Source organism: Magallana gigas, chromosome 9 (genome assembly GCF_963853765.1).
Source record: "Magallana gigas chromosome 9, xbMagGiga1.1, whole genome shotgun sequence".
Classification (NCBI taxonomy): domain Eukaryota; kingdom Metazoa; phylum Mollusca; class Bivalvia; order Ostreida; family Ostreidae; genus Magallana; species Magallana gigas.
The window spans coordinates 46,720,367-46,742,435 of NC_088861.1; the positions used below are offsets into that span (position 1 = coordinate 46,720,367).

General features: G+C 33.8%; 2 protein-coding genes across 2 annotated transcripts; both read right to left on the reverse strand.

The window, feature by feature from the left end:
• Window positions 1-492: 492 nt before the first annotated feature.
• On the reverse strand, window positions 493-5,604 carry LOC117692030 (adenosine receptor A3). Its single transcript, XM_034478986.2, has 2 exons — window positions 4,295-5,604; window positions 493-1,213 (listed from the first exon to the last, which is right to left on the reverse strand). The coding sequence occupies exons 1-2, from the start codon at window positions 5,031-5,033 to the stop codon at window positions 966-968; spliced, it is 987 nt and encodes a 328-aa protein (XP_034334877.2). The 5' UTR covers window positions 5,034-5,604; the 3' UTR covers window positions 493-965.
• Window positions 5,605-9,186: 3,582 nt separating this feature from the next.
• Window positions 9,187-20,391, reverse strand: LOC136271745 (E3 ubiquitin-protein ligase TRIM71-like). The gene is made up of 2 exons (XM_066072173.1): window positions 20,344-20,391; window positions 9,187-11,082 (listed from the first exon to the last, which is right to left on the reverse strand). Exon 2 carries the CDS (start codon window positions 11,046-11,048, stop codon window positions 9,384-9,386), a length of 1,665 nt encoding a protein of 554 aa, XP_065928245.1. The 5' UTR covers window positions 11,049-11,082; window positions 20,344-20,391; the 3' UTR covers window positions 9,187-9,383.
• Window positions 20,392-22,069: the final 1,678 nt, after the last annotated feature.

Here is a 22,069-nt window from a genome sequence, read left to right on the forward strand (position 1 = left end):
ACATAATTAAGCATGTCATATATGATTCACGCCATCACAGAATTGTGTCGATTATGAATCACTTCATCACAGAATTTTGTCAGATATAGATCACTTCATCAGACAATAATTTCAGTTATGAATCACTTCATCATCGAATCGTGCGTGCCCGATACGAATCAGTTAATCACAGATTTGTGTTAGATATAAATTACTTCAATAGAAAATAATTTCAGATATAAATCACTTCATCATAGAATCAAATAAGATATGGATCACTTCATTACACAATCCTGTCAAATATGAACTACTTCATCATATAATCGTGTCAGATATTGATCACTTCTTTACACAATCCTGTCAAATATGAACCATTTCATCTTATAATCGTGCCAGAAATCCTGTCAAATATGAACCATTTCATCTTATAATCGTGCCAGAAATCCTGTCAAATATGAATCACTTCATCATAAGATCGTGTCAGATATGGATCACTTCCTTACACAATCCTGTCAAATAGGAACCACTTTATCATATAATCGTTTTAAATATGAACTTCTTCATCACAAAATCGTGTCAAATATGAAACTCTTATAAACACAATCGTGTAAGATATGAATTCCTTAACCAAAGAATTGTTTGATATATGAATAACTTCAACATAAAATTGGTTGGATATAAATTATTTCATCACATAATCGTATCAGATATGAACTACTTGCTCACACAGTCGCGTCAAATATTGTTAATAGGGTGTTTTAGAATCGTGTTAGAATGAATCAACTTTTCAGAGAATTGTGTCAGAAATGACTTACTAGTACTACATCCTAGAATCGTGTCAGAATGAATCACTTTATTAGATAATTGTGTCAGATATGACTTACTAAAACTACATCTTAGAATCGTGTCAGAATGAATCACTTTATCAGATAATCGTGTCAGATATGACTTACTAAAACTACATCTTAGAATCGTGTCAGAATAAATCACTTCAGCTCTATGACCGAGAGATGCGTCTGGTATCCCGTAGTTCCGTGAGGATTTATCCTACTTCTGAAACAGGGGAGGTAATGCGAGAGCGTTCTCCTGATATCCGGTATCTTGAAGGCGTACAGGAACGGATTGATAAAGCTGTTGAGGTAAAGAGGCGTGGCCACGTACACAAGGATATCCCCCTGGGTGTGGTGATCAATGTATGAAAGCTGATTAGTAGAAACGAGGTAGACGTAGACACCTGGAACGAATGTAATAAACCAGTAACGAATGAGAGAGAGAGAGAGAGCGAGAGAGAGAGAGAGCGAGAGAGAGAGAGATGGAGAGAGAGAGTAAGAAAAAAAGAGAGAGGGAGAGAGGGAAAGAGAGGGAAAGAGAGGGAAAGAGAGAGAGAGAGAGAGATAAAGAGAGAGAGATGGAGAGAGAGAGAGAGATGGAGAGAGAGAGATAGAGAGAGAGAGAGATGGAGGGAGAGAGAGAGAGAGTAACGGAGTAAAAGACAGATAGAAGGAGAGAGAGACATACAGGCAAATTAAGAGAGACAGATAAAATAGAGAAATACAGCCGCGGGCGAAATGAACAAGACAAAGAGAAACTGAGAGATTAACGGAGTTTGAGAGAGTGAGAGAGAGAGAAAGAGAGTGAGAGAGAGAGAAAGAGAGAGAAAGAGAGAGAGAGAAATAGAGCATCTTACACATCAGACTTAACTGAAACATCAACATTTAACACAAAGCAAGTTTAAATGTTTAAAAGGGAGAGAGTGAATGTTATACATGTACTATCATTAACAAGTTAAAAGTTTAATGCATGCAAGGACAGTAGTTAAAATATCTAAACAATTTAATGGAGAAAAGACATACTATTGTCTAATGGCACATCTTTTATTCAATCCATCTTACGATCTTAACATGAAAATATCTTATATTTTAACCGTAATCAATACGTATTATGTATCGCTAATAAAATCAAAATTATTGAAATGTGGTGAAATTTAGGTTGGTGATGTGACATTATTTCCATTAATAAATGATGATAATCTACATTTCACTACTAAGTGAAGTAATGATAATGTACATTTACTAAGTGTAGTGATAATAATGTTCATTTACTAAGTGTAGTGATGTTAATACTGTAAATTTGATAGGTGTAGTGATGAAAATGTACATTTAATTACTAAGTGTAGTGATGATAATGTACATTTAATTACTAAGTGTATAGATGATGATGTACCTTTAATTACTAAGTGTAGTGATGATAATGTACATTTGATTACTAAGTGTAGTGATAATAATGTACATTTAATTACTAAGTGAAGTGATGATGATGTTCATTTATTAACTTAGTGTAGTGATGATAATCTACATTAAATAACTAAGTGTAGTGATGATGATGTACATTTAATTACTTAGTGTAGTGTTGATAATGTACATTTAATCACCGAGTGCAGTGATGATGATGTACATTCAATTACTAAGTGTTATGTTGATGATGATGATGATGATGATGATGATGTACATTTAATTACTAAGTGTAGTGATGATGATGTACATTCAATTACTTAGTGTAGTGATGATGATGTACATTTAATTACTTAGTGTAGTGATGATGATGTACATTTAATCAACGAGTGTAGTGATGATAATGTACATTTAATCAACGAGTGTAGTGATGATGATGTACATTTAATTCTAAGTGTATTGATGATAATGTACATTTAATCACCGAGTGCAGTGATGATGATGTACATTCAATTACTAAGTGTTATGTTGATGATGATGATGATGATGATGATGATGATGATGATGATGATGTACATTTAATTACTAAGTGTAGTGATGATGATGTACATTCAATTACTTAGTGTAGTGATGATGATGTACATTTAATTACTTAGTGTAGTGATGATGATGTACATTTAATCAACGAGTGTAGTGATGATAATGTACATTTAATCAACGAGTGTAGTGATGATAATGTACATTTGATTACTTAGTGTAGTGATGATGATGTTCATTTATTAACTTAGTGTAGTGATGATAATCTACATTAAATAACTAAGTGTAGTGATGATGATGTACATTTAATCACCGAGTGCAGTGATGATGATGTACATTCAATTACTAAGTGTTATGTTGATGATGATGATGATGATGATGATGATGATGATGATGATGATGATGTACATTTAATTACTAAGTGTAGTGATGATGATGTACATTCAATTACTTAGTGTAGTGATGATGATGTACATTCAATAACTAAGTGTATAGATGATGATCTACATTCAATTACTAAGTGAAGTGATGATAATGTACATTAATTTTCTAAGTGAAGTAATGATAATTTACATTTAATTACTAAGTGTAGTGATGATAATTTACATTTAATTACTAAGTGTGATGATAGTCTCGCGATCGATCCTAAACATTCAAAGGGAAGTTGGAAAAAAGAAATCATCACCAACATATGTCTTCTTGCAAAAAAGGACCTACACTACTTAAAGTCCTCGTTAATGATTTGTGTCTAAATAGTTATTGCTCTCAGAGTGTGTATAAATATTTCTTGCTCCCAGAGTGTGTATAAAGACATTGCTCTCATGGTATAGAGCTCAACGCTAAATACTCCATTAACAAATCAATAAATATCAATATTTATCATATATAGAGTGCGGCAGGTTAGAGACAGATATAGATATATATATATATATATATATATATATATATATATATATATATATATATATATATATATATATATATATATATATATATATATATATATATTGTATTAGTAACATCACCACCTGGTCTAAAATAAATGATCTCAATACAAACTTATTTTATAAATGTATTAAAATGACAGAATACTCCTTTTATTATTTCATTTGAACACATTGACACTATCAAATTAATTCTATTTTCTTCACATCTTTATCAAGTATCGTTTTTCTCAGGTAATATTTATTGAAAGAAAATGGTTACGGGATTTTTTCTTCAAATTTTACTTTTCCATTTTAATGTTAACATTAGTGAATTAAGGTACTCATAATGATTTGTAAGAATTTACCATTATTTTCCAAGTAAAAGGCGAGATGCGGAGTAAACATTTCTTTATTAGATGTTAGCAACCTAGGTGTAAACAAAAACATGGCTCGATGTTCTGTTTAAAAGAACTATTAGCTCTATATCTTGCTAATTTCTTCACAAATGATGGTAACATTGTTGGCTGACCATTAAAAATCCTTAATTTAATCATTGTGAATATTGATATTAGAAATGTCGAATTAAACAAAAAGCGTGACTATGCCCGTTTAAGTACTTACCGACGGGTAGACTTGTCAAAAGATTAAGTCCACATACAAATAGGACCGCCCGTGTTGTCCTGAGGACCTGTCTGCTAGGGAAAGGTTGGATCTTTAGTTTGTCGTTGCTATTAAAGATCGACTTATGTCTGCTGTAAAGAGCATATTGTAGATTCCCCTTTGACATAGCAATATAAAAGACATGGCCATAGATAAAACACTGGCATAACAGGGCAAAGGCTATAAAAGATGTCAAGGCCAACAGATATTCCCTTTTTAAAACGATGAAGAATCCGCAATCACAGTAAGGAATGACGTGATTTATCCAGGTCAATGCAGGAATACCGAGGCACACGGTGAAAAACAAGGCCCACTGGCCGCCGACGTACACCTTTACCCATCGCCCATTCTCTAGCTGGGCGGACCGGAAAGGCGCTGTGATCTTGATGTACCGGTCTACACTCAGTCCCAGCAGAACAAAACAAGAAGTGAAAATCACACCGGATATGGCGGAACTTCGGAAAACGCATTCGAAGAAATTTCTGTGTCCGTTGATATTATAAATTACGTTCCAAAGTATCAGCACACCGGCGAAGTCATCTGCGATACATAGGTGAAGGATGAAAGTCAAAGAGTTGTCCCAGTGACGTTTTTTCTTCAATATCAACATGGCGGCCAGCGAATTACAGAGGATCGTCGCCAGGCCGATGATAGTACAGATGACATTGACAATGATATACCCAGTTGAGAAACCAATCATCGTTGCTGAGTTGTAGGTCGAAGAGTTTCCCTCATGTGGTTTTTGAGGCTACATTATAAATGTCTTTCGTTCGATGGGTATATACTAGAATATCACAAACACATCCGTGAAGGAAAGCATTCTATTCCAAGATTCAGGACAAGTTTGAAAAGCACCAGAAAGATTGAAAATAATGTGGTAATGAAAACGATTTATCGCTCTACCAAAATTGTGAAAATATCAAAGTGAGCATCGTCAGTAGTGATGTTGATTTTAACAAATTATCGTGTCATTAAATCGGTCACTTTATGATGATGGTCCCAGATCGAAGACGCCTGATCTTAGAGAAACCTCGCCATTAATCAAGCGCCATTACCCGCCTTACCGGACGTTCATTACTCTCTCATTAAGCCTTGCTGGATGAAGCGAAACTTTTTTTTCATTTCCATTTTCATTGTCTGAAAATGTTACATGGTAAATTGAATGAGCTTCAAAGATTGATTCCACGCCAGCAGTATTTACAGGTATGGAGCACCAGGTAGCTTAATGAAACATGCACCTAATAAATAAACCACATGGACAATCAAAGACTTCGAATGTGTATCATTGACTAATAAAAAATGTTTCATCTTTATTTAAAATCATATTGCTTTGACTGTTTTCTTAAAGATTATTGTTCTTTAAAGGCAGTCCCAAATTAATTTAAACACAATGTGAAACTCTGCTGATCTTAGTAAAGTGCAAACTTTCAGATAATATTAAGTTGATTGAGACAGTTCATTTATCACTCAGTTGACTGATACCTTTCAGTAAATGTTTAGTTGACTGAGAAAGCTCAGTTAGCATTCAGTTAACTGAGGCTTTTGGATTAACATGCAGCTGAGACATTTTACTTAACATTTAGTTTAATGATACATTTCAATAAACATTCAGTTAACCGTATCTTTTTGTGATCGGCTTCGGCCGATCACTGTTGTGTCCATATGACGCATCCGGCAAATGCTTCCATGTGCGCACACATTCCGCTTGCATAAGTAGTTCTTATAAAAACTTGAAGTTTGGTTTAGTATATATATAACATTTTACTCAGTTTTATTTCAATTAATTTACCTTAAGAGATGCAAACATACATAAAATACAGTTCGACCTGTTAATTCAAGAATGCACATTTTGCCTCAAGCGTAAGAATTTTGATCGAAAGATTCATTCAGTAATGCAGTTGACCTCGATGAACTGACCTCAATCATAAGAAGATGCTCCATGAACTGACCTCGATCTATTGATGTTGCATAATAGTAGCTAGGAAGACGACTTGATTTATAAACAAGGTTACGTTATAATGCGACCTAGCAAGTTATGATGGCATTCAATGTTTTTCAGTCGCATTCAATTATTTTAATACGTGTTAATGCTCTTTGAAGAGCCCTACTCAGTATTCTGAAGAAGAAGAAGATACATTAACATTTAATAATTACGTTAAAAAATATAAAACTAGACACGGAGTTTACGAACGGCTTTCTGCAAATTTATTTCAAAATTAATTTGTTGACGGTTTATAATGATGAAATTACGGTGTACAGATTCAAATATTCTATATTTTGTAAACATATAGTACTTTTTTAATTATTTTACACCAAACTGATCATGTTGATTGCTTCTAGTTATCAATATATCATTATTGCCGATCATTCCTTTAAAAGGAATACTTGTTAGTTAACTGAGGCCTTTCAGTTAATATTTAGTTAAATTAGACCTTTAAGTTTATTTGAGACATTTTAGTTAGCATTTAGATAGCTTAGAACTTTCACTTAATATTAAGATACCTAAGTTCTTTTACTTAACATTCAATGAACTAAGACCTTTCAGTTCATATTTACTTGACTGAGACCGTTCAGTGAATATTTACCTTAATGAGACCTTACAGCTAATGAGGCCTTTTAGTTAATATTTAGTTGGCTGAAACCTTTTAATTTATATTAAGTTGACTGAGACCTTTAAGTTTATATTTAGTTTACTGATACCTTTCAGTTAATATTCATTTGACTTTGCCGATTATATTTAGTTCACTGATACTTTATTTTCATTTAACATTCCGTTTCCTTGGACCTTTTTTTTAACATTCAGTTAAATGCCACTTTCAGTTAATATTCAGTTTACTGAGACCTTTTAGTTTATATTAAGTTGACTGAGACCGTTTAGGTAATATTTAGTTCACTAATACCTTTCAATTTACATTCAGTTTCCTTAGAGTTTTTTTAACATTCAGTTAAATGCCACTTTCAGTTAATATTCAGTTTACTGAGACCTTTTAGTTTATATTAAGTTGACTGAGACCGTTTAGTTAATATTTAGTTCACTAATACCTTTCAATTAACATTCAGTTTCCTTAGACCTTTTTTAACATTCAGTTTACTGACACTTTCAGTTAATATTCAGTTTACTGAGACCTTTTAGTTTATATTTAGTTGACTGAGACCTTTTAGTTAGTATTTAGTTCACTGATACCTTTCATTTAAGATTCAGTTTCCTTAGAGTTTTTTTAACATTCAGCTAAATGCCAGTTTCAGTTAATATTCAGTTGACTGATACCTTGTAGCTAATATTTAGTTGACTGAGACCGTTTAGTTAGTATTTAGTTCACTGATACCTTTCACTTAAGATTCAGTATCCTTAGACCTTGTTTTAACACTCAGTTTACTGACACTTTCAGTTAATATTCAGTTGACCGAGACCTTTTAGTTTATATTAAGTTGACGGAGACCTTTTGGTTTATATAAGGTTGACTGAGACCTTTTAGTTTATATTTAGTTGACGGAGACCTTTTGGTTTGTATAAGGTAGACATAGACCTTTTAGTTTATATTTAGTTCACTGAGACCTTTTAGTTTATATTAAGTTGACTGAGACCTTTAAGTTTATATCTAGTTGACTGACACCTTTTAGTTTATAATTAGTTGACTGAGACCTTTAAGTTTATATTTAGTTGACTGAGACCTTTTAGTTAATATCCAGTTGACTGAATGGCAAAACTTCATCCTGTAAAAAACTGCACTGTAACGTACCCAACTCTGGTTAGTAAAAATCAAATACGAGATTAGCAAATCCCTCCGCTTAATTGAAAATAATTTATTTAACATTGATTTTCAAATCTTTGTAAGTGTTAAGGTATGATTCAACAACAGCGGTCGGATACATAAACATTCGTTAGAGCTGAAGTATTATCTTCAATACAGAATTTGTGTACCTTAAAAAACATTTCTTCTTTTCAAATAACAAAACTGTAATTTACTATCTAACGGACATCTATTGCATTTTTACATATCCAAATAATTACATGTATTCTAAGGCGAATATAAAATTGAATGCTTACTAAATTATCCTAAATGAATACTACCAATATCTAACTGGGAATGGTAAATTATCCTAAATGAAGAAAACCAATTTCTAACTGAAATAGTAAATCATCCTAAATGAACATTACCAATTATCTAACTGGGAATGGTAAATTATCCTAAATGAAGACTACCAAATATCTAACTGGGAATTGTAAATTATCCTAAATCAAGACTACCGATTATCTAACTGGGAATAGTTAATTGTCCTAAATCAAAACTAACTGAATGGTAAATTATCCTTAATGAAGACTATCAATTATCTAACTAGGAGGTCTCAGTCCTCCATGAAATTCCCCGTATAGTCTCTTGTTTAATCTCTCATCACGTCTATAGCTACAGTACTTGGTATTTTTGTGTATCATTTTAAAAGTTCACAAAAGGAAAGTAAATCTAAAATCTACAAGATAAACCTCAAATTTTCAATAACAGCAGATACAAGTTTCTGCTAGCGGTGAATAACTTATAGTGTTTAATTTTAAACACTTAAATGTTTTCTTTGGCGATGCATGCGTGATATGAAGTGACACACTTAAATTGCAGAAAAAATATTTAAGAAATGAACTCAATGTCTACCCAAGTTATACGAGTATACCCTGGGTTGAGGCAGTTTACGCTATATAATCCACAAAGCAGATTATAAAAAAGTGTAAATTGCTCCAACCCAGGTCAAACGAGTATATCTTGGATATATATTGAATTTATTCCTTATGATTTAATTTTCTGTAGTTAGTTGTACAAATTTAGTGCACAAACGTTATGTCAAGCGGATAAGTACGTTTTTGACGTTGGTGCATTGTGACGTGTCTTGTTTACATCACATAATGTATTTTCTTCACTTTCCCTGTGCTGCATTGAGTATTGTAATATATACAATAACCACATAATACAATGTACATGAACACAGTTTGTTTGCATATTTTACATACACATGATACACACGTTGTTAGCATATAATGTACACATCCAATACACAATGTTTACATCATATATTGTATTTTCTTCACTTTCCCTGTGCTGCTTTCAGCTACAAATAGGTTGTCTCTAGTGTCTACACATAAACCCCATGGAAGCTGTAAAATAAAATCCCAGTCGTTAAGGTAGCGGAGGAACTGTCCCTCCTGATCCAGGATGTGGATACGGTGGTTGTCCCATTCTGCTGTCAGGATCTGACCCTGGCTGTCTGTTGTGATACCCCATGGATAGAATGGTCCCCTGGAAGTAGAGGGATGACCAGTGTAGGTAAACCGGAGTTTCCCGGCCTGATTGACCACCACTACTGCATGGGACCAATAGTCTGACACACAGATATCTAGGTTCCTGTTCTCACTGATGTATTTAATGTCTTCAGATGAATAGAGAGGTTGTCCTTTGTCGTCGTACTGAATACTTTGTTTCTCTGTGGAGCCAAAGTAACACACAACTTTTGTTTGTTTATCATCACTGTCCATGACAACCAGGAGGTCACCAGAGGAGGTGCTACAGACACCCCGAGGTCTCCATCCCTGTAGTCTGATCACTGCCTGTATCTGTGTATTCTTCACTATGTTCACAGTTCTATCATCGTAATCGCTATAAACTAGATCCCCACTCCTTGTCACTGCTATGTCCTGTGGATAGTTCCCTGACTTGGTTTGGACTGACTTCACTAGTTTCCCCTGCAGGTTGTAGAGACTTATCGTCTCATCACCACACGTCCAGATTTCTTCATCACTGTGACAAGTAACACAGTACAAGTTATCATCCTGTGTCTGTATGGTGGAGATGATCCCTGGCTCATCAAGCAGTGGTTTGAGAGGAGAGGATTCAACTTCTGAGGTTTCCATGCTGTAGCCATGTTCCTCTGTTGTAATGGAGAATGCTGACAGGGAACCAAATTGTTGGTAAAGTTGTTCTGGGTAACTTTTCTGAGGGGTAAAGTTTGGTAGAGAAACTGTGAGTTTAGGAGCTAATCTTCTGAATTCAGCAATCCTGGATTTGTAGGCAGAGACAAGGCTGACATCATTGGAGTCCAGTAACTTCTTCAGATCTGCAATGCTCTGTGTGATTTCAGAAATGGTGTGTTTGATTTCATATTCCTGTTTGTTTAAGACAGCCAGGTGTTTGGAGTCTATTTCATCAAGATCAGATTTCAGTTTCTGTATAATGGTGTCTATTTCTCTGTGCCAGACTTCTCCATGTTTGTCTATTGCTGATGTTAATTTCTGAGAGTTATTTTTTAGATCAGCTTTCTGAACTGTGATGTTGTTTACAATCTCTTGGTATTTGGGAGAAAGGATATTCTTAAATTCATTCAAATCTCTTCGTAAATCTTCTTTTTTACTTTTTAAGGCATAAAAATTGTCTACCAACTTATGACTTTGATGATCTCCAGAGGAAATACAAGGGGCACAGATAGGAATGTCACATTGTTCACAGAAATGTTTACACTGCTCCTTGGCATGTAATTGGCAAATTGGATAATTTGGGGTAGATCCTTGGTCATGAAACGGCACCGCCTGATGTTTTTTTGACAAATCCAACAAATGGTCCCCAACACAAGTTTTGCAGAGATTGGTCTGATGGAAGTCACAGTGTAGTGGGGGGACAGGAGTATCACACACATCACAATGCACCACATTCTGGTCACTGCTTCGAGGGTCCATATTCAAGTCCTTTATGTTTGATGCAGGGTAGAACCTAAAATATACATGTTTATCATTAATTTTCAATCCTACTGCAATCAGTAATATTTATATACATACTAGACAACATTGAGATGGTGACCTTACATATCGCTTAAAGAATGGACAATAGGATGAAAAGCACTTCAGAGAATTTTGCTTTGATCTTGACCTGTATAACTAAATTAAAAAAAATTTCAGCTGGCATAGAACTTTAATTTCAATCTCATTACTCCTTACAAACGTGCATTTTTTCAACTTGAGCAAGATTAAGCAAATGGAAGATAATCTACAGTGTAAAACTGATTATACAGAGATCTGCTATGACCTTCACATTGACTTGGTTCAAAGTCACTGCACAGCACACACCATTCACCCAAAAGCTGTCTATGTGAAGTATGATCTAAATATAAAGGGTGAACTGGAGAGTATATGATCTTAATCTGTTATGACCTTGACATTTGACCTACAAACATCATTCAAGATTACTGCATATCCTTTGATCAAAGATACCCTGTAGGTTAAGTATGATTTGACCAAGGGGAGAGAAAATATGCTCCATACAAGGATTTTTATCATATAATGACTATTACCTATACCTTAGACCAAGAAACATAGTTCAAGGTCATTGCATACCCTTTACTCAAAGGCACGCTGTGGTTGAATTATAAGCCAGATTGGGCCAAGGGTAGAGAAGATATGCTCTGGACAAGAAATCTTGGATGGACAGACAGATGGAAGAATGGACAGACAGCCGAATGGGCAGATAGACTGACCACTATAAGGCGCTTTTTTGCCTCAATAAAAAGCTCATAAATGTTGTTTACTATACCCTGTATACCGTTAGCGAAAAAACTGCCAAGTCCTGCTTTTAATTCTAAGTGATTTTAATTCCTTAATGAGTAAACAATTCATCCCACATCAGATTAAAAAATATTATAATAAAGATACAAAAGGGTAGATAACTCTAACTCTATTCAGTTGTCTTTATGATGTCAGCACAAGGAGGCAGACATTGGCAGGATTTTTTTGAAATGGTGGAAGTAAGGCTTGACTGTGTCATTATTTCGGCACATTTGATGTTTTTTTATTGAATCAACTGAATTCAATATAAATCAATCTCAGAAACAGTTCAGCACGCTTGAGGTCAGGCACTGCAGTTTTCTTGAAATAATCGGCCCTCAAATTGGCAAGGAGGTTAAATCGTTGTTGCAAACGTGGTGTATCTATATACTAGTATATATGTGGTATATTTATCTCTCTTCCCATACATTTAACAGATTATTGATAAAAATTCAGTGGCCTGTGGTAGGGCACGGGCCACCATTAGGTGGTTTGACTCATCATGTATAAATACATGTACTGTATTAAATATACTTTGAACTTATAGCTATAGTCTGTCCCAAGATATTTTTGCTGCATATTTTCTTCATTTATTCGATATTTATAAATACCTCTTGATTCAGACAATCTTCATTCATTAGTATGAACAAATCCCAAGATTTCCCTTTTGAAACGCCCCCTATATCTTGTCAGATTTCAATACACAGCCAAAAATAGAAAGTCTACGGGGATTTTGCATTGCATCTGCCATAATTACGCCTGGATGAAAACGTTGAAAAAATGGTGCAAGTTATTCAGAGGAACTTCCGAATGGAAAAATGATGTCAACATTTTTATGATAAATCTCCTTAGGAAATCTGTTTTTGTTCCTGTCAATTTTTACGAAGGAAATAAATAATGTGTGAATGAACTTATCTTGGAAATTTCCCCTTTCATCGATTCCAATTGCACTTCTTTCACAGGTATGTGTATTTTCATTAAATATCGTCCAAATGTGCAGCATAAATATCTTGGGACAAACTATACATGTATAACACTGTCAGGTCCAGGATAATCACCAGATCAACCTACATGAGTGAAGCTTGTTTTACCTACATAGCATTAATTCTTCTTGAAATAGGTTTATATTATAGCTATCTTTATGCAATTTTGTTTTTTTATGTAAAACAGACAAAAAGTCGCATGGAACTGTCGGCCTTTATTATTGTACTGCAGAGTTTCATAAATACAACCAAGAGAAAATATGTACATATAACATTGCTGCTTTTTGAGCCGTTTTAAAAAAAAACATGCATTCCATTTCAATTGTTTGAGTATGTGTGTGATGAGGCGTGGATAAGTGTGATTACTTCACATTATGATTGAGCAGCTCAATAAACCTACTTCAGGTAGGAAAACAGATGGTAAATATAGAGCAAGTTCGATCACAAATTACGGTCGCCATAGTTCGACTAAACTGAGATCGAACTCACTTTAGTCCGACTAAAATGGAACCGTGGTACAACCAACGGAGAGACTCTGGTCTGTCTCTAGTCAGGTAGTTGAAAGATTGCAGCAGAAAGCGAAACATTCAAATTTTGCTTATTTTAATCAGCACAGCATGCATTCTGTTAAATTTTAGCGCACACACTTGTGATTCAATGTGTTTACAAGTTATTTTCCTTCTTTTTTTTTCCATGAACAATAAAACTATATGAGTAAGCGGCAATTAACATCTTTCTCATTTTTTCAACAAGACATCGACCAATGTGCGTTCGAACACAGACATGCGCACCATAAGTTTTCCTTACTACCGCGGTTGAACTCTAGTTAATGATCGAACTCGCCCATACCTATTTGACGCGGTAACAAGTGAACTCAACATCTGGTGAATTTGGGGCACCTGGTAAATTCGGCATCGAGTGAACTCGGCATTATGAATCTAGTGAACTCGGCACCTGTTATTTTGTTCTTATCATAACTAAAGATATAAAAAAACATAAAAGAAACACAAAAGTGCATTTTATAAAAAGGCTAATGGCATGAAAAGTGGATGAACTAAAAAATGTTTACTTGGACAGATAAACAACCAAATGTGCAACTGTTCATAAAATTTTCATAGAAAGATAAATTTTTACATAATCAATTATATCAATTAATTCAATTCAAAAACAAATATTAAGCCAGTAGCTAATGAATTATTTTGTATCTGTTGATAAATGTGGTCGTAAGTAATAAGTTACTTTGAAAACTCACCTTTCTTCACAAACAGACATTTTCATGATAACGGTATAGGTCATACATTGTGTATTAATTAATATTGCCAAATTTTTCAAAAATATGTGTCTAGAAACAAAGCTTAAGAGATAAATGAATAATATACAAGTGCCGAATTCACCAGATGCCGAATTCACCAGGTGCCGAGTTTACCAGATGCCGAATTTACCGGATGCCGAATTCACTAATGTTGGTGCCAAGTTCACCAAGTGCCGAGTTTACCAGGTGCCTGGTTGACTTCGTATATTTCATGTGATTTATTGGAGGATTTTCTAAATCGCACTGAAGAGTGAGAACATACTCAGTTCTGTTTACCAGTCACCTATTGTGTATATATTGAATCGCACCTGTAAATAACTGTAAATACCACTCATTTTGACTTCCTTTTCTGTCACTGCAAAATGGCACAATTAATCAAGCCTATCTACATCAAGGATAGCGAATTGTACAAAGAAGAAAACGAACGTATTTCTAATTTCGATCTTCTTGAGGCGGTCAGTCATTGTGTTAGCGCTGATGCTATCAAATGCATCCAGCTCGATCGAAATCTTTGGCGAATTTATTTCACTGATAAACAAAGTAGAGATTCTATTCTATGTGAGGGCTTTGACTTTAAAAACCACCACATCTCTGTATATGACTCGAACCCCTACTCCGCTGGCCTAGAACATCCCAGTGCCGAATCGCTCAAAGTTACGATATGCGGGGTTCCCCTCTCAGTTGATGACTCCGCCATCCTTGAGATGCTGTCAAAGTTAGGAGCACATCCAAAAAGTGAGCTCAAATATGAAAAAATCAGAAACCCTGCAAACAATAAAATGACAAGCGTTTTGAATGGCAATCGTTTTATATATATCGAGCCACTTACATCAAAACCTCTACCACGCTTTAGCTACTGTGCTGGGCTTAAATGCAAGATCCTGCATCGCGGGCAAAATTCTGACAAACCTACTATCTTATGTACAAAATGCTGGAAAAATGACCACTACACCCGTAATTGTCAAAATGAGCAAAGTTGCGCAGCCTGCAAAAAACCCGGACACGAACCCGGCTCAAGCGTTTGCGCAAAATTTGTTGCATATCCAAAAAATGTTGCTACCGTCCAAGGCGCAAAACATGTGCTATCGAATTTCTATCCATGCGATCTTAAGATCTTTGGAGAAAACTTCAAATCTGCAGAGCAGGCCTACCAGCTAACCAAAGCTATTCGTACAGGCAACCTTGTGGCAGCAGACAAAATTCGAGATGCCAAGTCAGCTTTGGAGTGCAAGCTAATCGGCAACACCGTTACTAACACCCCACAGTGGAGGGATGAAGCTGAGGATGTCATGGAGAAAATATTATGTGCAAAGATTGATCAGTTAAAGGAAATGAATGATCTTTTAGCTTCCTCCAGGCCCCATACCATCTTCGCCCACTCCGTATACGATCTCTACTGGGGCACCGGCTTGGACTCCGAAAAAACCGCACATACTGCTCCAGATGCATGGCCAGGTCAGAACAAGTTCGGCAAGCTGTTACAGCGTCTTGCGGACAAACGACGAACGAAGCCGCGTTCCGTCTCCATGTCCAGAGCGGTAAAAACCAGGCAGCAAGGCATCGATAAGTACACGTGTTAATCTGTCTCTACTAACTCTATTAACCGGACACAACAATGACTTCTGTTAAATTTATTTCTTTGAACTGTCGTGGACTTAATGATTATAAAAAAAGAGTAATTTTATACAATTGGGTTAATGATATTAATTGTGATGTCGTATTTTTACAAGAGACACATTTTATATCTGAAAAAGAATATATTTTTAATTCAGGCTGGAAAGGTACATCTTTTCATAGTTTTTCTACTTCTTCACACAGTAAAGGTGTCTCAATTCTGATAAGTAGCAAATTTCACTTTACATTACTAAACCAGCATAAATCTGCAGATGGCAGAATTATACTATTGAATATAGAACATGATAGTAAAATTATTACACTTGTCAATATTTATGCACCTAATTCTGAGAACGATCGGGTTGATTTTTTTAAAAAGGTTTCAAAATGGATTTCAAAGTATTCTATTAATAATGAAAATGTAATTCTTGTAGGAGATTTCAACTGTTCTCTGTTTAAAGATAAAGATAAGAGTTTAAATAGTTTTAAAAATTTACAAAAACATTTCGATTTTGTCGATCTTTGGGCAAAAATTAAACCAGAAAAAAATGGTTTCACTTGGTGTGATGGTAGCGACACCGCAAAAAACAGAATAGACTATGTTTTTTTAACGCACCTTTTTTGCTATAAACCGGAAAATATATACTTACGTAGGCCGCCGTCCGTCTCAAATGTAAGAATGAGCGACCACATTGCTTTAATTTTTAAATGCGAAATTTCCTCCAATAGCAGGGGGAAGGGATATTGGAAGCTAAATACGTCTGTCCTTTTTGATATACAGTATTGTAAAATTATCAACGATTTTTTATTGAATTTACCAGATGATATTAAGCTAGAGATGAATCCAAAAACTAAATGGGAATTGATCAAACTTAAAGTTAAAAATTTAAGTATTAGTTATTGTAAAGAAAAAAGCAAAAATATGAAACGGAAAATACAATTTATCGAGAGTGAATTAGAGCAAATAGAACATCAACATCATTTAAATATTAATATGATACGGAAAAAAGAATTAGAGAATGAATTAGACGCATTATATGAAATTAAATCAAAAGGAGCACAAATAAGGTCAAGGGCCAAATGGATTGACGAGGGAGAAAAAAATTCATCCTACTTCTTAAGACTTGAAAATAAGGATCAATCAAAAAATGTTATAAATAAAGTTAGCAATGCAGGATCGACCTTTGTAAAGACTAACGATATTTTAAATGAACTATGTAAGTTCTATGAAAATCTTTATTCCTCAAAAGATATACCGCTAAATGAAATTGAATCATATCTTGCCCAAATTAGTACATCCGCTGTGTTGTCAGAAAATGATAAAAAATACTGTGAAAATTTCCCAACATTACAAGAATGCGCAGAAGCTGTAAATGGAATGAAAAATAATAAGTCACCTGGAATAGACGGTTTACCTGTTGAATTTTATAAGATGTTTTGGAAAAATATCCGGAATTTTCTATATGAAGCTATATCCCAAATTTATATCGAAGAAGAATTAACTTCTACACAAAAATGTTCAGTTCTTTCACTTATACATAAAAAAGGGGAATTAGATAAGTTAGAAAATTACAGACCAATAAGTCTCACTAATTGTGACTATAAAATAATTGCTTTTATATTTGCCAGAAGATTACAAAAATTAATCGATAGGTTAATAAGTAAAAATCAATCGGGTTATATAAAAGGAAGATATATTGGCAATAATGCTAGGCTTATTCTGGATATTTTCGAGTATTGCGAAAATACAAATAAAGAAGGAATTTTCTTATTTGCTGACTTCCAAAAAGCGTTCGATTCAGTTGAATGGAACTTTTTAATAAAATCACTAGAAAAATTCAATTTTGGGAATAACTTTATTAAATGGATAAAAATTTTGTATACCAATCCAAATTTCTATATCAAAAATAATGGTTGGATTTCTAAAAAATGTAAAATGCACAGAGGAATACGACAAGGATGTCCCGTATCAGCAATACTATTTTTATTTGTAATGGAAATTCTAAATGAAAAAATTAATAGCTCAAATTCAATTCGAGGCTTTAGGTTAGAAAATATGGAAAAAGAAATAAAATGTATTCAACATGCCGATGATATCACCTTTCCTTTAAGAGACATAACCTCTCTAGAAAAAGCAATCCAAATCATAGAAAATTTTGGAAATGTTTCAGGAACAAAATTAAATCTATCAAAAACTGAATGTATAGTATTGGGAGAACTTAGAAACATTCTTAAGGAGGATACAACCATAAAAAATATCAAAATAAACATAAATACAGTAAAATGTCTAGGTATTTACATAGGACATAATAAAATAGAGTGTAATGAAAAAAACTGGCTATGTAAGCTGAGAGAGTTCGAAAAAAATATTGGACTCATGGCGAACAAGAAAGCTAACTCTCTTCGGAAAATGTCAGATAATTAATTCTTTAATTATTTCTAAGCTTCTTTATGTCGCAACAATACTTGAAAACCCTGATCAAACTATATTTAAACAAGTAAACAAAATTATTTTCTCGTTTCTATGGGGGAAAAGAGAAAGAATAAAGCGTAAAACTCTAATAAGACATATATCAGATGGAGGGATTGGTATCACCGATTTTGAAACTAAGGTCAAAGCTTTAAAAGCATCATGGGTTTCAAAACTTATTCATTCTAACAATGATTTAAATCAACTCTTGAACGCTTGTATAGAAAGATATAATTTAGATATTTCTTATCTATTAAACACTAATATTACAAACGCACAAGACCTAAATATCAAATACCTCCCACATTTTTATAAGGGAGTAATATGCGCTTTTAACGAATGTAAAAACACTGATCGAGAGAATATCCAGTTTCAGAATATATGGTTCAATAGAAATATAACGTATAAAGGAAAAACAGTCTTTTTTCCAAATTGGATTAAAAGCGGTTTTAAGTACGTGAATGATTTATTCAATTCAAATGGATTCAAACCAATAAACGAAATCAAAGAAAGTCTGATATCTACAAACAATTACCTATGTGAATATATAACTCTAAAAAGTGCCCTTAAGAAATATGCCGCTAAAATTAACTTACAGAATATAACACATAATAGAAGTACAAAGTTGTTTTTCAATTTTCATGGATATTTCGAACATGTCGAAGGAAAAAAATCTAATTTTTTCTACCACATCTTATTACAAAAAAACTCAAAAGAGCCTAGAATGGAAAATTTTTGGTCCAAACTTTTTTGTATTGATGACCGTCAAATGTGGGGTAATATCTACCAAGAAAAAGTGAAAAAGATTTTTGATAAAAATGTATCAGAATTTAATTACAAATTAATACACAATATTTTATCTTGTAATAAATGTGTAAGTAAATGGAAAGAAAATTTTGACAAAAACTGTCTGAACTGTAATGTAGAAGAAGACATTAAACATCTAATTTTTGATTGTTGTATATCTAACCCCATTTGGAAGAAAGTATCTGATATCTTAAATATAAATGTTACATGGAAAGTTATTGTTATTGGTTTTCCAGCATATTGCAACAAAAACACGTTTATCTTTAATAATGTTGTATCTTTTGTAGCTTATAAAATGTACAAATATAAAATGAAATGTAGAGTTTTGAACGACATTGTAACATATAATGGTTTATTATGTTTTTTGAAAAGTGCACTGACACAGTTTTATATGACAGTTAAATCAGCAAAAAGCATTATGTTTAATTTTGATATTCTTAATAGATTGAATGAAAAATTGTAATTATATTTCAAATTATGTTTGTCTAAAGGTGACCTGGCCTTTAGATTATTAAACTGGTAGGGGGAGTCTCTGGACACTTATACTGATTTCCCCTACACATATCTACCAGAAAAATACTTTGCTGTTACATGTATTAGCTATATCTATGTACAAATCGAAATATTATGCTTATAGTTGAAAATTTACTTGTAAATGAATGCCATTGTGAAAAATATAGCTCTAAAGGTGACCAGACCTTTAGATTATAAAACTGGTAGGGGGATTTTCTGGACACTAATACTGTTATCCCCCCTACGCATCTAACAGAGAAATATACTGTTACATAAACCTGCTAATTACTTATGTACAAATCTAAATATATGTTTGATATCTATATATTTTTCATGTAACAACCTGGTTATTTTTTTTCCTTCTATCTTTGCTGTATTAATGACATACTTAGCATGAAACATTTCATGTGCGGAAATTTACTTGTAAATGAATATTTTCCTCCTTTTTTTCGTGCAAAATTGTAATACAAAAAAATTTCAAAATCTATGTTGTACTAAGCCTCTGCGCAGGCCCGCTACCTTCTGTTTTGTTACATATATATGATTGAATAAATGTGTGAAAAAAAAAAAAAAAAAAAAAAAAAAAAGGTGCCTGGTTGACCAGCATTCCTTGACGCTATTACAATAGGATATATGTTCGTAAATCAAGCGACATACATATCGATCTAGCGATTGTACTGGACCTGACGTTTTTAAATTATGCTCCTGGATAAAAACACAATTTGTAGCACTTACGATGTTCCTTAGCGTTCATATTATTTACATTCTAACGGCGTTAAACGGAATAACGCGTTAAACGACCGCTCAGGTATTTGTTCGGGTGTTCCTCTCGGCCGTGACCATGGGAACATATTTGGGTTACGGGACGATTCGTACCGAGACGTTTCGCTCCGACTGATTTAAAATTGTACCGAGGCGTTTCTTTATCATACATAATTTATGTGATGGCGTACTTGCATTGAAGCACTGTAAACACTTTTCTGAATCTCAAAATTTTAAACTTTGTTATTTTTCATCGCAAAGTCCGACAACCATTAACCTTATAATATTTGTATGTAAATTCTGTGAAAATATATGTAATTAGTATCATTACATTCTTCATGAAATTCCCTAAATTATCTTTACTTGCCTCTGAGGGTCTTTTAATCACCATCACCAGCCCCGTAAAATGAAGTAATTAATTAATTAAACATACTTGATTTTCCGAGGTCAGTAGTTTGTCCCGGAGAAAGTCTGAGACAAGAAAAGAGATGAAATCAGCAGTAAATTGTTTTCACAGAATTTGCGTATAAATGCAGTAAGGCTAATTAGTAAAAAAAAAAAAACAACAACAAAAACAAAACAAAGCAAAACTAGCGCACGTTTCATATATGGGTTAGAAATACAATTTTTTTTTTTCAATGGGTGGCACTAGTACTGTAGCTCCAAAGTCGTCCATCCATTTTTTGTGATCGGGAGCTACAGACCTGCAGCTAAGTCGAGGTTGCCTCATATAAAACATTTGATTAAGTTTTTTGTTATACTCTCATTCCAAATATTCTGTTTCCACCTTTACAAATTTGCTTGATATTTTGATAGTCATTAATACTGTCATATTGTAAATTCGAAATCTTTGTGTAAATTGTGTATTTACGCCCACATATAGCCCACTAACTCCGTCACTACCATAACTCCGTCACTTTCGGGAAATTACTCCTCGCCATTTGAAATCAAGTGCGATTATGATGTCATGTTTTGCATGTCATAAATCTTCAATCAAATGTCAATAATTTACAACGGTTAAATTTAAGAATGTGTTCAAACATAACAAAATTACACCATGTTCATTTTATGCAACAATGATTGCGTAAAATCAGCTATCACTATCACTTTTTCACGGGTGCACTAAAATAACGATATTTCTGACATGCGGGCCCATTATATAGGTTGGTAAAACACACCAAGATTGTGCAGACAAATTATCAAAAATTGAAAAATTATGCTAAGAATTAGTTGCTTAATTCAAGAAATCCGTAAAAAGGTTATGCGCACAAAACACACAGATAGGCTAATCTTTCGCGTTAAGATTTTCTCATCCGATTCGTGTTGTGCTTAAATCGTTCCATGCTTACTTACCAGCTGTCTGTATACCTTTATGAAAAAATCCGTGGTTCAAACATAGTTACATTCTAATATCATTATGCGACATTCCTTGCTCATGCATTGGATTTGGATTCAACAAAACATCCCGATAAAATATGGATCTGCGCAGGCTGTTGAAAATGAAATCTCAAAAGTCCGTCTTCTAACTCAGATGTTATTTTATACAGTAAAAATTATCCATAAAAGATAGAAAGCTTCACAAACATAAGAAGGCGACGGCGAAAGAGCGAAGACAAGGGTGCGAAGTTGCGAAGGCGAAGGAGCGATAGTAATATCGCTCAATCGCCTTTGCAATTTTGCACTTCCGCCGTCGTATTTT

Coding starts and splice junctions, on each gene's coding strand:
- LOC117692030 (XM_034478986.2), bottom strand. CDS start 5,033: ATGATTGGTTTCTCAACTGGGTATATCATTGTCAATGTCATCTGTACT. Junction 1,214..4,294: donor TTTGACAAGTCTACCCGTCG/GTAAGTACTTAA, acceptor CATTCGTTCCAG/GTGTCTACGTCTACCTCGTT.
- LOC136271745 (XM_066072173.1), bottom strand. CDS start 11,048: ATGGACCCTCGAAGCAGTGACCAGAATGTGGTGCATTGTGATGTGTGT.